This window comes from Myodes glareolus, chromosome 18, assembly GCF_982192425.1.
Source record: "Myodes glareolus chromosome 18, mMyoGla1.1, whole genome shotgun sequence".
NCBI lineage: Eukaryota > Metazoa > Chordata > Mammalia > Rodentia > Cricetidae > Myodes > Myodes glareolus.
In genome coordinates, this window is record NC_142043.1 from 33,198,747 (window position 1) to 33,213,567 (window position 14,821).

A 14,821-nucleotide genomic window follows, 5' to 3' on the forward strand; every position below is an offset into this window, starting at 1 on the left:
CGGAGCACCGTCCTGTTTGCTGAAGCTTGTGAGTTGGTAAGGGATAGACTTCACCGGACTGCACAAGCCTGGGCTTTAGAATACTATGCTGCGGGTCAGCACTTTCTGCTCAGTGAGAAATCATAGCTGTGACCCAAACTTCTCATCCTTGGCACTCTGAATTTGCCAAACCTAAAACTCTCAGGTGCCAAAAATCTTGCTCCGTTTACTGTTGGAGTGTGGTGTTTCCCATTGCGCTCTCTCTCTCTCTCTCTCTCTCTCTCTCTCTCTCTCTCTGTGTGTGTGTGTGTGAGAGAGAGAGAGAGCACAACCATATACATGTGCACACACGTGCTCACACACGAGTGTGTACACACACGCGGAGGCCAGAGAACAACCCTAGGCACTGTTCCTTAGGAGCATTCCACATGCATTTTTTAAAAAGATTTTATTTTTTATTTTTAGTCTGGGGGTTGTATATGTATATGAGTGTGGGATCCCACAGAGGTGTTAGAACCTTCTAGAATTACAAGCAATCGTTACTGCTTGACACGGGTGCTGGGAACTGAACTCAGATCTTCTGTATGAGCAGTCTGCCCTATTAACCAGTGGTCAGTCTCTCCACCGTGGTGGTTTGAAATGTGCTCTCTCACTGACCTTGAGCTAAGCAGTTAATCTATGCTGGCTAGCCAGCAAACCCTAGGGGTCTACCTGTCCCCACCTCCCCAGCTCTGGGATTACAGGTGTGTACCATTGTACCTGGCCTTTTATGTGGGTGCTGGGAATCAAATGTGGGGCCTCATGCTTGTGCAAGAAGTACTTTACCAACTAGGTCGTCACCCCAGTCTTTGAAATTACTTTATGAAGTAGTTGGGACATCACAGCCTCATGTTACAAGATTGGAACGCAGTCCCCCACGTTCTTCATGTATTGCATCGTGGCCCCAAGCAGACAGTTGCGTCTGGGAGGGAGGTCATGGGCAGGGTAGCTAAGGCAAGTGAGGACATTTAACCATTCTAAGTTCAGTTGAGCATGATAAATTATTTTCGCAGTATTGCAGCACCGTCACCATTATAGATTTAAAACACTTCTCCATGTCTTCAGACATAAACTTTGAGCCCCAGAGATGCCTCAGAAATTAAGAATGCTCGCTCCATTTGCAAAGGACCTGAGTTCAGTTCCTGTCAGGCAGCTCACCTGTAACTCCAGCTCTGGAGGCTCTGATGCTTCTGGCCTCTGAGGACACCAGAACCCAAACATGCATATGTGCCCACATGGAAAACACACACACGTAAGCCTTGGTGGCTCCTGAGTTCTCTTGTCTCCCATCCCATGCTCCCTGGCAGGCGGGCTCTTGCTTATTTTCTGCTGTTTAAGAGTTTGCCTGTCCAGATCTCAGGGAATCCTGAAGAAGATGGGGAGGAAGGATTGTAGGAGCCAGAGGGGTAAAGGACACAAGAAAACCCACAGATCAACTAACTGGACTTGTAGGGGCTCACAGAGACGGAACTAATAACCAGGGAGCCTGCATGGGACTGACCTAGGCCCTCTGCACATATGTTATAGTGTGTAGCTTGGTCTCCGTGTGGGACTCCTAACAGTGGGAACAGAAGCTGTCTCTGACTCTTTTGCTTGCTTTTGGATCCTTTTCCTCATTCTTGGTCACTTTGCTCAGCCTTAATATGTGGGGAGGTGCCTAGTCTTATTGAAACTTGATCTGCCATGTTTGGTTGATATCCATGGGAGGTCTGCATTTTTCTGGAGAGAAATGAAAGAGTAAATGGGCAGAGGGGAGGGGAGGGAGGGACTGGGAGGAGAGTAGGGACGGGAAACAGAGGTCAGGCTGTAAAACAAAAATAAATACGTTCGCCTGTCTAGACACCACATTAAATGGCGTCATGCAGTACGGGTTCTTCTTTGTCACTGATCTCACTTAGCATGGCGTTCTCAAGGTTCATTTCTTCTTCAGGCTGCATAATACTGCACTCTGTGCTCATTTCCCATGCCCAGTCCTCTGCAGTGTAGAGCTGAGCTGTTTCCCCCATGGGGTTATCAGGAATAATGCTGTCACAGACATTGGTATCCACATGTTCATCAGTGTCTCTAATTCCATGTTTCGAGGTCAGACACCTAGGAGCAGGGTTAGTCAGGGTTTACTAGAGAAACAGGCCTGATAGAATGGATAGAAGAGATTTATTAAGTTAGCTTATGCGATGTGGGTCAAGTTAGCAGCACAGCTGCCTCACTTCTGAGACAAGGAGAACCCAGTACTTTCTCAGTTCAGGAGGCTGCGTGCTTCCACAGTTCCAGACTGGCACTGAAAACCTGGAGGGGTCCTGGAAGAGGCACAGGAAAAGCTGGCTTCTGAGGTCTGTGAAGGACTCCTCGGCAGCAATCAGGTAATTAACGCCTCTCCCACAGGCAAGGTCAGTGGAACAAAACCTGAATGATCTTCCACCTGCAGCTTTTTATCTGGGCTGTCACCAATCCTCCTCCCTCTCTTGACTGCTTTCCCACTTCAGGTCAGATAATTCTGCAGCTGAGGCTCCCCGCTCAGGTGCGTCTAAATTATGGCAAGCTGACATTTGAAACCAACCGTGACAGAGGGTACACAGTACATTACATATGACCTTCATGCGTTGTGTTGTGTGTATATGTGGTATAAGTGTTGGTGTGGGTGTGCACATCTGCTTAAGGCCAGAGGTGGATGCCAAGTGCCTTCCTCAGTTACTCTCATTTTATCTTTGAGACAGAGTCAGTCTCTCTCTCTTTCTCTCTCTCTCTCTCTGAGCCTGGAGCTTACCAATCAGGCATCTCTCGGTCTCTGCCTCTCAAGCAGTGGGATTATGAGAATGTGCCTCCATACCTGGCTTTCTTTATTTTACATGGTTGCTGAGGACCAAACTCAGGCCTGTACAGGAAACACTCTACCAGCTGAGCCATCTCTCCAGCAGCTATGTATTATTTTTTAAAAAACACTGAAAGGGCCCAGCCTCTCCACAGCCTCCTCAAATTTCTTCCATTTTTTCTTATTCTGCCTGCTTTTATACCCCCTAAGGATATGATGTAGGAGATTCGGCTTGCATTTCTCTAATGATTAGTGACATTGAGTATCCTTTCTTCTAAGGCTTATCTATTTTTAGCTATAGGGAGTGGTATGTGCACTTGAGTGCAGTGCCCATTGGAGGCCAGAAGAGGATACTGGATCCTCTGCATGCTGGCATTCCAGGTCATTGTTGAGTGACTCAGCCTGGATGCTAGGAACCAAGCAGGAGCTCTTAGCCAAAATGAACAATAGGGCAGAATACAAATTGTCTTAGGTTTCTGTTGCTGTCAAGAGACACCATGACCACAGCATCTCTTATAAAGAAAAACATTTAATTGGGACGGCTCACTTACAGTTCCGAGATTTAGTCCATTATCCTCATGGCAGGAAATAAGGCAGAATGCAGGCAGACATGGTGCTGAAGGAGCTAAGAGTTTATACATCTTGATCAGAAGGCAACAAAAAGTGAACTGAGGCACTGGGCATGACTTGAGCATGTATGAGAACTCAAAGCCCACCCCCACGGTGACACACTTCCTCCAACAAGGCCACACCTACTCCAACAAAGCCACACCTCCTAATAGTGCCACTCCCTAGGAGTTTATGGGGACCAATTATATTCAGACTACCACACAGATCAACATGTAGAATCACAGCTAATGAAAGTGCAGAGTTGTGTAGCCCAGTTCTAATGATGCATCTGCAAACACTCCTGCACCTAAGGCTGAGGGGACGTTAGAAAAGAGGGGCAGAAAGATTGTAAGAGCCAGAGAATCGGGGAGTGTGCTGTGAGAGTGTCTCCTTGTAGCGTCAGAAGCTACATTAAGTCTACACCCATAAAATCTCACCAACATAACTGCCCAAGCATGAACTGAACAAGGATGATACGAATAGACATGCCAAACTGGACATGTAGAAGCCCCAGAGGCCTCAGTTCTACACGAAGAGCTACAGGCAACTGAGCTGGGAGCAGGAGAGGTGGTCTTCTCCAAGGGCAAACACACTAATTGGTTATGTGATGCCAACAGCCAGCCCTAAAAACATACAAGCAAGTAACATTATGTGAACCCAATGGGTTATATTTAGTAATGTATATGTATATATGCATACATGTATGCATGCAATAACAATTAGTGGAAAAATAAAGAGACAGTGAATTTGAAGGAAAGCTGGGCAGGGCATATGGGAGAGTTTGAAGAGAAGAAAGGGAAGGGAGAAATGTAATTAAATTTTAATTTCAAAAATTAAAATTAGTTATATTTTTGCCTCAAAAATCACATTGTGTGTGTGTATGTATGACCCTTGGCATACATGTAGAGGTCAGAGGACAACTTGTAGGAGTTTGTTCTCCTCTTCTACCATATAGATCCCAGGAGATGAACATGTGTGGTCAGGATGGGTAGCAAGGACCTTAACTGGATAAGCTATCTCAAAGGTTCCCCAAGAATACCTTTTCTCTTAGGTCTTTTATGGCCCTTTATAGACATTGGTAAATGACTTTTAATTGAACTCAGAGTTCTTGGATGACATGCCCCAGCCAACCTTGGTGTCTTCTTGGCTACCAGGTTGCTATGGCCCAGGGCTAGGTGATTTGCAGCATTGATGTCAGTGGTCTGCATCCAACAGACAAGGATGGCTTGACAAAGTATCCTGGCCGCCTCCTTCCTCCCAAAGAAGTAATACTGGTTCTACAACCACCCGGGTCCTTTGCCACCTGCCCTCTTCCCCTCCCAAGCTGACACTCTTTGCCTGCTGCTGTCTCTCTTTCCAGGGATGCCCGATGGAACTCTGGACACTGTGTGCGCAGAGGAAACAGGCAGCGAGGAGGACCTGTATGAAGAGCTTCACAACTCGGGGTACCACTACAGTCACCCTAGAGGAGGTGGAGAGCAACTGGCCATCAATGAGGTAGTGTCAAGGAGGCTTGGCCAGTGGAAGGAGGGTCCCTCTGCCGGTTCACGCGAGACACATGTGCAGTTGTGTTCGAAGTATGTGGTGTAGCTGGGGTACACACAGCACCCTTTATCCAGTAGCTGTTACCCCCACAGTGAGGTTTTATTTTTTTTTTTAATTCACAGTGTTTTTAAAGACAGAACTTCTCTGGATTTGCAGAGAGTCCAGGAGCAGGAGCAATGCCAGGCAGTAGTCCTGGTAGAGCGAGCAAGCAAGTCTTCCTGTTATTCCGGTTCAAGTGACAAATCCCGCATAAACTGTGCATGAAAGCAAGGGAAAGCCGATAAGCTAGTCCCCCTGTGGACACAAGCTCAGAGTGTTGCTGTTGCTATGACAACCGTGTGCCACTTAAAGGTTTTTCTGTTTCCTAGCTAAGCAGATGAAATTAGTGAGAGATTTCATCAGGGCAGAACTACTTCCCATTACAAGTTCTCCTTTCAATTTTTAACTGACACTTATTGTGTGTGTTATATTTATTTGTCGGATGACGGGTAATGAATATACCCATTGCCTCAAAAATGTACGATTTTTTTATATTGGAAAAATTCAGAACCTCATCCACTAGCTCCTTTGAGCTATGTGTGTATGTGTTCATATTGTATGGATAAACATGTGTGTTCATATGTGTGAACACATATGACCTCATGGTAACCTCAGCTCTTGTTCTTCGGTCACTGCTCACTTTGATTTTTCGAGACAGGGTTTCTCACTGACCTGGAGGTACTAAAGTAGGCTAGGCTGGCTGGCATGCTAGCCCTAGGGGGTCTCTCTGTATCTGCCTCCAAATACATACCATCATATCTGGCTTTATTTTTTTTACATGGGTTCTGAGGCGCCAACTTTTGTCCTCATGTTTGTAAGTCATGTATGTAAGTCAAGACTGCATTATCACCCCAATCCCTCTTGTAAGCTATTCACATGCGCATATAAATTTATACACACACATGCAGAGGCCACCAACTCAAGATCTGCCTATTTCGGCCCCTGCAATCCTGGCGTTACATGTGTATGTAGCTATGCCTGGCTTTTTGATAGTGCTGGGGATTTGAACTCAGGTCCCCATGCTTGCAGAGCAAGTACTTTTACCACTGAGCTATTGCACCCGGGGCTACCCTACTGTGCTACAAAGTACCAGAGGCTATTCCGCCTATCCAGCCACCTGCCCCCATTCACACACACAGTAGCCAGTCATTAACTAGCATTTCCTCAGACCAGAAATTCTGAAGCTTAGGTTCTCCATACTCCTGTTTCTCACTGGGGAGAGGGTGGAATATAGAGGCGGCAAGCTTGTTGTCCTGTGGAAACACAAGCTCCTGTGTGTGTGTTCCTGCTTCGTCCAGATGAATTCAGGTCTTGCAGGTACTGAAGAGTTTTTATTAGCAGACGATTCTCGGGCGGCTGTGTTATCTGTGAGTGGATGGCAAGTGCACCTGTCAGTGGTGAGGGGACAAAGACACAGCTCCACTGTCACGGTCAGCCGCCTGAGGTCTTCTTTTAGGGACCTCAGTTCGGGGCCAAAGCTGGATTCGTGGCTCCAACCCAGATTTCAGGCCTAGGCAGTTTGAAGCAGAGTCCACGGATTTTTTAGTTATAAACTTAAGTGTGAGTGCTGAGGGAGAAAGGGAGATGTTGAGTAAGGATACACGGAATCAAGTGTGGGTGTGGCCTCCTCAAGGAAAACACCACTAATGCCTTGCCTTAGCCGCGTGCACTATTTTGGTGGTCCTCGGGTGGCATCTTGAAAGATTGCTAAGAAACCCCTTTCCTCTTCCTTTTCTCCCGTTTTTGATAAATGGGATTTAGGGGCTCTGGAGGGAGATATGCTGGATTATATTATAACCATATATAAGTTTACATATAGATATCTACATCCCAATAGAATCATAATCTTTGTGTGTGTGTGTGTGTGTGTGTGTGTGTGTGTGTGTGTGTGTATGTATAGATATCCAATACAACTACAACATGATAAGGTGACGTCGGGAGCCTCTAGGGTTGCACACAGGGTGGAGACCACGTCCTTGCTCTGTAAATTCAGTGTCTGGTGAGGTTCCTAGAAAACGGCGGGTTTGTAGCTGAGAAAGAAGGAAGGTTGTAAACAGTTGCTAATTGTGATGAAAATGTTGCTCTCCCACCCAAGAGTACCCTACCCCCACCCCTGAGACAAGAGGCTTCAAGCAGATTCATGAGTGAAGGGGCTTCCTCTCCTTTCTCAGGTCCCTGTCTTCTTCCCGTCCTGCCTTAGACAGATCCAAAAGCACTGTTGGGTGTGGTACACATAAAACTGAATAGGGAAGTGCTCAGCAGGTGACCTCTTCTCAGAGGCCCAGGTCTAGGCAGTGGCTGTTTTCTCTGTAGCACTTCTGCATGGCTGTGGGTTGCCAGCGCATCTGGATGGTGAAAATGGTTGTTGAGCTCTAGGGTGAGATGTGCTTCCCAGTGATGCGAACAACATAGTGGCTGGAGGGAGCTCATCCATGGGAGAACGGCAACTTCTCTTGTGACCCCACCATGGAAGCAGAGGACCTGGGCTGGCAGCAGGGCCTGGCGACTCTCCTGAAAGTCCATCCTCAATGACCCTCCTCTGAAAACCATGTCTTCTCACCCCAGGGTTCTAAAACTTCCCTAAACAGTGTCAGAATCCAGGGAGGTGAGCCTGTTAGGGGCATTTCACATGTGAACCACATCCTTTTTTTCCTTTCCTGTTATATATATGTTTGTTTGGTGGTGATGAAGACTGAAGCCCAGGCCTTGCTGATGCGAGGTAGCCTTATTCCACTAAGCTACACCCCAATACTCTACTAATGGTTGAAGAGAGTCGTTCCCTCGTTCCCCGATGCTTGCTGCAGAGCTTGGGAGATGACCCAGATGGTCACATATTTACCTTACAAACATGAGAACCCGAGTCTGATACATGGAACCCATGTGAAAAAGCTGGGTACAGTGGTATATGCTTGTAATCTTGGTGCTGGGGCAGCAGAGACAGGCAGATGGTAGATCCTTGAGGCTAGCTATGTGGAAAGCTCCAGACCAGTGAGAGACTTTACCAAAAAAAAAAAAAAAAAAAAAAAAAGCCAGCTCTTAGGAACACACTGGAGGTTGTCCTCTGACCTACACACACACACACACACACACCACTTTTTCACTGGCCCACATACATATGCATCTGCTTCCCACACATATTAATGATAATAACACCTAGTGCAAAAAAATCTGTGAAACACAGAGAAAAAAAAGCATGCAAATAAGTTGAAGTTTCTAATTAAAGAAGTAAATCTGTATGTATGTGTGGGGAGGGGGGTCTTGAACCTAGGGCCTTGGAAATGCTAGGTGCATGCTATCCCACAAAGCTCTACTCCCAGCCCCCAGCCTCTCTCCAGAACTGACCCTCATGAACTTTTTCGATGGAGCATTCTCATCTGCCTTGTAGACGGAATCCAGAGATGATGGTCAGGCTTTGCTTTAGAGAACCAGGCTGTCTTCCTCACCTTCCTCAGAGCCAGGAAAGGATCCCAGACACCCTGTGTGTGGTATGGAGTGTGGAGGAGGCAACTGAACGTTCCTTCACTCCGATACAAGATGACCAGGACGCGACATGGGGACAGACTGGAAAGATGACCATAGCTTGCTGTGGCCGGTCCTGAGTAGGTCTCCATAATGGCAACCATAGTGAAAGACACAGAGAAGCCCGCGGGCAGGCTCCTTGACTGTCCTGCCATGCCACACTGCTGGGGTTCTTGTGTCTTACAGCTAGGCATTTCCTTCCCAGGGTGAAACTTTGGAAGGGCACATCTTGAGTTTCTGAGCTCTTTGGTGGTAGACAAGAACAGCAGGCACAGAACTGCGGCTAAGGGATCCCCAGAGCCAGGGCTACCATATAAGAACCGGGAAGTTTTGAGGCGCAGGTGGTGCACACATGCAGGGGCCCATGAGCCAGCATGTGTGCGTATGGGAAGGGCCTTTGAGGAGAAGACGAGCAGTGTGGTGTCCTGAGGCGTTCTCTAAGCACCAATTGCTTACTCCTTAAATAGTTTGCTTCTTTGTTGGCTCAAGGTCTTCCAGGGGACAGCCAGTCAGGGATGGGAGCTCCTTGCAGTGATGCAGTGGGCTGTGCAGGGGAAAGGCTTCCTCCTTACTGGGGTACACTCTCCACAGTCACCTCAGTGGGGCACCAGTACTCCTAGATCCAAACAGAAAAAGCAGGCAGTGGGTCTCTAAAGGGGACAGAGGACTGGCAGGGCAGGCATAAAGGATGTTCCCCCAGATTTCAGGGACAGACCTCTGGCTAGTCAGCCCATCTAATTGTGGGTCTGGGGAGAGAGTCAAGAAAGACCGTGCTTTCTGACCTGCAGAAGGCATCGAGTAGATTCTAACCAGAGCTCGGAAAAGGTGTAGGGGGTGATTTCTGGGGATGGCCTGGCTCCTTTGCCTTCCTTGGGTACCCCCTTCCCACCCCTTGGGCATTGTCTGCTGCCTGTAGCTCTGTTGGGGGTTAGCGCGAACTTTATCCTTGGACATCGTCGGAGCAGGAGGTGTCAGAGGAAAGTGTCCTCAGTGATGTTTGGCCTGCCATAAATCACATACTGACTTGTATTTTCTAAGAAGTAGGTGTCATATTGTAGATTGTGAACCTTTCACGTTCATGCCACCATTAGGAGAAAAAAAAGGACTTGTCAAATTCTCTAAGAGTTTTAAGAAAGCATTTTAATGATGTCTCTGTGTGTGGGTACACACATATGGCCAGAAGAGGACATGGGATTCCCTGGAGCTAGAGTAATGGGTGGCCATAAGGTACCAGAGTTGGATACTAGGAACCTAACTTGGGTCCTCTGCAAGAACATTAAGTGTTCTTAACCACTGAACCATCTCTAAAGCCCCCAGACTCTCCAAGTTCTTACAGAGGAGATCCCAAACCCTCCAGCCAAGAGTGTGATAGCTAGTGAGGATCAGAGAGGCAGTTTGCATTCTGGGTACCTGGGGAGTGATTGCCGTGCACACTGTAGGTATAGCGTGCAGATGTGTAGAAGGCCCAGTCCTTCTTGCAAAGAGCTGAGCATGCAGGAGTGGGCTGTGTATATGATGCCTGCCTTTTCATGTGAGGAGCATGAAAACGGCGCAGGGTCTTAGGCCTCCTGTATTCTTTTCGCACACTTGTCCCAGGTCCCTTGGGACTGCCCAACACCTGCAGGATGAGTCAGCAAATGAAGCAGTTAATCGTCCTCAGCTTCCTGCAAGTGTCTCTCTCCTACAGCGTTATCCAGTATAGAGCCTTCTCTAGATGCCCATGGGCTTGGGCCTGGGCATGCCTGTGCTTCCTACCTTGCTCAGCCGTACTAGGCTTCACTGCCATGCCTGCTACCTGGCATGAGTCCATCCTCAGCACAAGGATTTTTCCATACTGGCAAAAGTAGCAAGTGTCTGTCTGTGGCTCTTCATACGGCCCTTTCTTCCTACAACCACCCACCATGGCCCCATCTCCACTATGTTTCAGTTCTACTGTGCTTGCAGGGATCTGGGGAGAGGTGGGTGAGGGACCTACGGTCTCCTGTAAACCCCTTACCACTTGTGCATGGCAGCCTGTACCCTCTGGGTCGGGCCACGGCTGACACGTCCCCTTAGCTCCAGCTGCTCCCCGCACAGAGGAGAACACTGGGAGGCCAGGGTTCCCATTGTTACCTGTGCCCATAGCTGCTTGGATCCTTCAATTCTAGGGTAGAAGCAGAGTACAGATGGCTTCTATGTCATCCTGCCAAAAGCCCAAGCTAGGAGGCAGACAGACACAGGACAGCCATAGAATGTGCCATCTCAAAGGGTAAGCAAGAATGCTGTCAATCAGGGGATCAACACAACGGTGGGAAGCAGAGTTGTCTCAGGGCATTTTGTCTCCCAAGGGTGCTTACCGTCTCCCCCGGCACTTGTGACTCACGTGAAGGTTCTGCAGGACCCAAGGCCACCTCACTATGGCATCAGCTGACCTCTGGCTCCAAGTGTCTCTGTCTTCCCCTGGCTCCTGTGATGACAGACATAGAGGGCCTGGCCTGGTTCTCACACTTCCCAGCCTGCAGGAAGACCCTAACACCTATTGGTGCTTCATTGTCTTGTGATCCCTGTTGGTGGTTGGCTAGCCAGCTGCCTCAGGAGCTCCTTGAGACAGGGGAGGAGCAGTTATGAGTCCCTTCAGATCACTGCTACCCAGAGATGCAAAGCCAGATGGTGGTTTCTCTTCCAAAGCAGCCTCCTGTCCCCTCCATTATTACCCAGAATTATAGGACTTAGACCCAGCTTCCCTCACCTTAGACATCTGTGTCTCCCTTCAGGACCCAGCCTCCCTCACCTTAGACATATCTGTGTCTCCCTTCAGGACCCAGCCTCCCTCACCTTAGACATCTGTGTCTCCCTTCAGGACCCAGCCTCCCTCACCTTAGACATTTGTGTCTCCCTTCAGGACCCAGCCTTCCTCACCTTAGACATCTGTGTCTCCCTTCAGGACCCAGCCTCCCTCACCTTAGACATCATCTGTGTCTCCCCTTCAGGACCCAGCCTCCCTCACCTTAGACATCATCTGTGTCTCCCCTTTAGGACCCAGCCTCCCTCACCTTAGACATCATCTGTGTCTTCCTTCAGGACCCAGCCTCCCTCACCTTAGACATCATCTGTGTCTCCCTTCAGGACCCAGGCTCCCTCACCTTAGACATCATCTGTCTCCCTTCCCCTTTTCTGTTAGTCTTGCCACCTTGACACACCAGCTTAGGGGCCTGGGTTTTTATGGTCAAGCTGTTGGCACTGTTATCCTGGTCATACCCTGAGCTCTGGCAGTTTAAAAAGCTAAGAGTACCTGGGTAGGGTTGTATCACCACATAGTTCTTAACCCAGCCCAAACCCAAGGGCCTTTTGTTCCATTTCATGCTTCCTTGTGGTTCTGCTGCCATCATGAGGTGAAGGTCATGCTCGTAGCTGGGCTTGGTCCTCTCTGGATCTGGCATAGCAGTGAACAGAGTGCTGTTGTGTGACTTTACCCCAGGATCGGAGGGGAGCAAACATATACTCGCCTCAGATGGGGTACTGAGAACAAAACAAAGAAACCCAGGACTAGCTTAGTAAATGAGTGAGTTCACTGGGTTATGCATACGAGCATAACTGACTCAAAGGCAGGTGCATCACTGGAAGGCCCAGCATGCGTGATGACTCTCAAGACAGCTGCATCCTGGAGCTCTCTGCAGGATTTGTGGGCAGCTCAACTGGTCAGAGTCTCCTCTTCTCGGCAATTGTCATTCCTTACGTAACCCTCGGGAGGGGCCTTGTGAATCTCATATGTTTTAGGAACTTTTTGAGAACTGTGAGTTGTACACTTACTGGGTTTTCTACATTTTGTTTACCTCCCGAGTCTTAAAGGATGTAGTTCAAAGATGGAATGTTTGGTTTCAGTGCCGTCGACCCTCCAGTACTTCAGCCTGCTACGCTAAGGTACCTGGGGATGCAGAGGCTTACCTTCTCTCTGTGGGACTACAAGTCCCAGCCTCACTCCAGTAGATGGCAGGTCCCCAGCCTTAGAGGAAAGTTAGAAATGGAATGGCAGTGGCCCTTGGATGTCTTCTAATGTCCACCTGCATTAGTCTTCTGCTGCTGCGATGAAACGCCATGACCAAGGCAACTTTTAGAAGGAAGAAGTTTGTTTGAACCTATGGTTCCAGGGGAGAGAGAATTAAGGCAGCAGGTGGCAGACTTGCAGCAAGGACTGCTGAGAGCTCATGTCTCAGACTCTAAGAGGGAAGCATAGAGAAAGCCACCTCTAGTGACAATTCCTCCAACAAGGCCACACCTCCTCAGCTTCCCAGAATAGTGCTGTCAAATGGAGATCAAGTATTCACATTCCCCAAGACAACGGGAGACATCTTTTTCAAACCACCATGTTCATAAAACCCTTTGAGGAATGTGGGGGTAGGGGGAAACGTGGTACCCAAGATTTTCTACGGAACTGAGTAGACGCAGTACCCCAGATCTACGGTCTAGGTTGAGCCTGTAGTGCAGAAGGTGAACGGCTCCTCCAGATCCACAGAAGTACCCACACATACACACAGATCCATGCACAGATAACTCCCACACACCCACATGCCCACAGAAGTGTCCCTCCTCACAGATACACATGTATGCACATTGTACACGGGACCACACGTGTATACACATGAGCTCTTCAGCAGGATGATGACAGGTATCAGGGGACGGTCACATACACGTGAACACCGTGCTTCCTCTGCTGTGCCTCACCCACCTAAACTACAGTCGGTTTCAGAGGGACATGCTGGTAAGACCGAGACCTCTGCCAGGTTGAGGTTGCGGGTTCTGTTCGGTGCTGCCAGTGAAGAAGACAACTGTGTGTCTGAAGGCTCAGAATCCTGTTCTGGTGGCTGAGGCTGATCAGTCAGGCCCAGGTTCAGATATCTCCCCCCCCCCCCACCCTGTTTTGCTGGGTGTTTGTGTGACAGCTAATTATCTTATGTTACAGAGGCACACTTACTCATTTGTGAAGCGAATTCCCGAGGACAGTCTTATTAGAATTAAGATCCCTTGGTCCTCTGGGGTTTTGCCTCAGAGAGTGGAGTACTTAATTAGCAAGCATGAAGCCCTGCGTTTGATCCGGAAACCATATAAGCCAAGTATGATGGTTCATGCCTGGAATCCTACCTCTGAGGAGGTGGAGTAGGCAAAGCAAAATTTCAAGGTCATCTATGTAAAATATATGAATTTAAAGCCAGTCTGGACTATATGACAAAACTCCTAACCCTAACCCCGCCCCACACACACACAGGCAACAACAAAGGATTTCAGCTCACTAGGGAATGCCTGGGTCAGCTAGATCCCCAGGCACCCCCAGGACTTCCATGGCTATCTGTGCACCTAACATTTGTGTGGATATTAGAGCCTTCTAACTCTCCCAGGGAAGTGCCCAGAGCAGATCACAACACACTTGCTCTTCAGAGAGGCAGCAACCCCGTCATGCGATTTTAACAGGTTCCCTCCCTGCCACCCACCCACTCTGCAACTCTTTTTCGCCCTGCTCCCCACTGAAGCCCTGGATGCTCACTCAGAGAGCTCGCTGTGAGGGAGGAGCCTGGCGGGTGAGCGCAGGCAGCTCCGCCTCCTTTCCGACGCCTCCGGCTCCAGCCCTGAGCTGGAATCTCCCGGCGCTAGGAGCCCGGAGGTAGGCCGGGCGTGATGGCCAGGCCCCCGCAGCCCCGGCGTGGCCCTGCGACGCCTGGCGGCGCCCTCCGCGCCCTGCTGCGCTGCAACCTGCCCCCGGGCGCCCAGCGCGTGGTGGTCTCGGCTGTGCTGGCGCTGCTGGTCCTCATCAACGCTGTGCTGATATTCCTGCTGGCTTTTCGCTGAGCTGCACGCGCCCGGCACTGCGGGGGACCGCGCAGGGTGAGTGGCACCTTCTAGCCGCTGTCACCCACGCAGAGGGAAAGATTTCCCCCAGCCCCACCCCCAACCCCGTGTGCTCACTGTTAAGGCCGGTCTGGGGGTGCCCCCAGGATGTCACCGTGAGGGTGACTGAGGGGCGTGGTGGCACACGTGCCCAATAGACCTTTCATCAGTTTTCGAGGCTGGGGCGGGGGGGGGGGGGTGGGGTGGGGCAACATGGCGGGTCTCTGACTGAAGATGTTGGAGGAGCCATGACCTGCTAGTGGGGGCTGTTTGGAAAGGGTGTGCGTCGGACTGCAGGGCATGTGTTGTGTCGGGGTTGCAGGAGGCCTGTAGAGGATATCGGGGCTCCTCTGCAGGCGATACCTGCGTTTTTGTTATTTTAGGCCTTAAAAAGTGCCAGTCAGTCTCCTAGGGCAGAGCCGC

At 49.5% G+C, this 14,821-nt stretch overlaps 2 protein-coding genes across 5 annotated transcripts in view; both read left to right on the forward strand.

Moving 5' to 3' along the window:
- Arhgef4 (Rho guanine nucleotide exchange factor 4) overlaps window positions 1–14,821 on the forward strand; it is a 164,160-nt gene that overhangs the window by 139,229 nt on the left and 10,110 nt on the right. For all 4 annotated transcript variants that reach the window (XM_087898060.1, XM_087898061.1, XM_087898059.1 and 1 more), the window contains one exon: window positions 4,797–4,933. In XM_087898060.1, coding sequence (XP_087754186.1) covers window positions 4,797–4,933 — 137 coding nt within the window. The remainder of the gene's footprint in view (window positions 1–4,796; window positions 4,934–14,821) is intronic.
- On the forward strand, window positions 14,166–14,359 carry Smim39 (small integral membrane protein 39). Its single transcript, XM_085679511.2, has one exon. The coding sequence runs from the start codon at window positions 14,189–14,191 to the stop codon at window positions 14,357–14,359; it is 171 nt and encodes a 56-aa protein (XP_085535637.1). The 5' UTR covers window positions 14,166–14,188.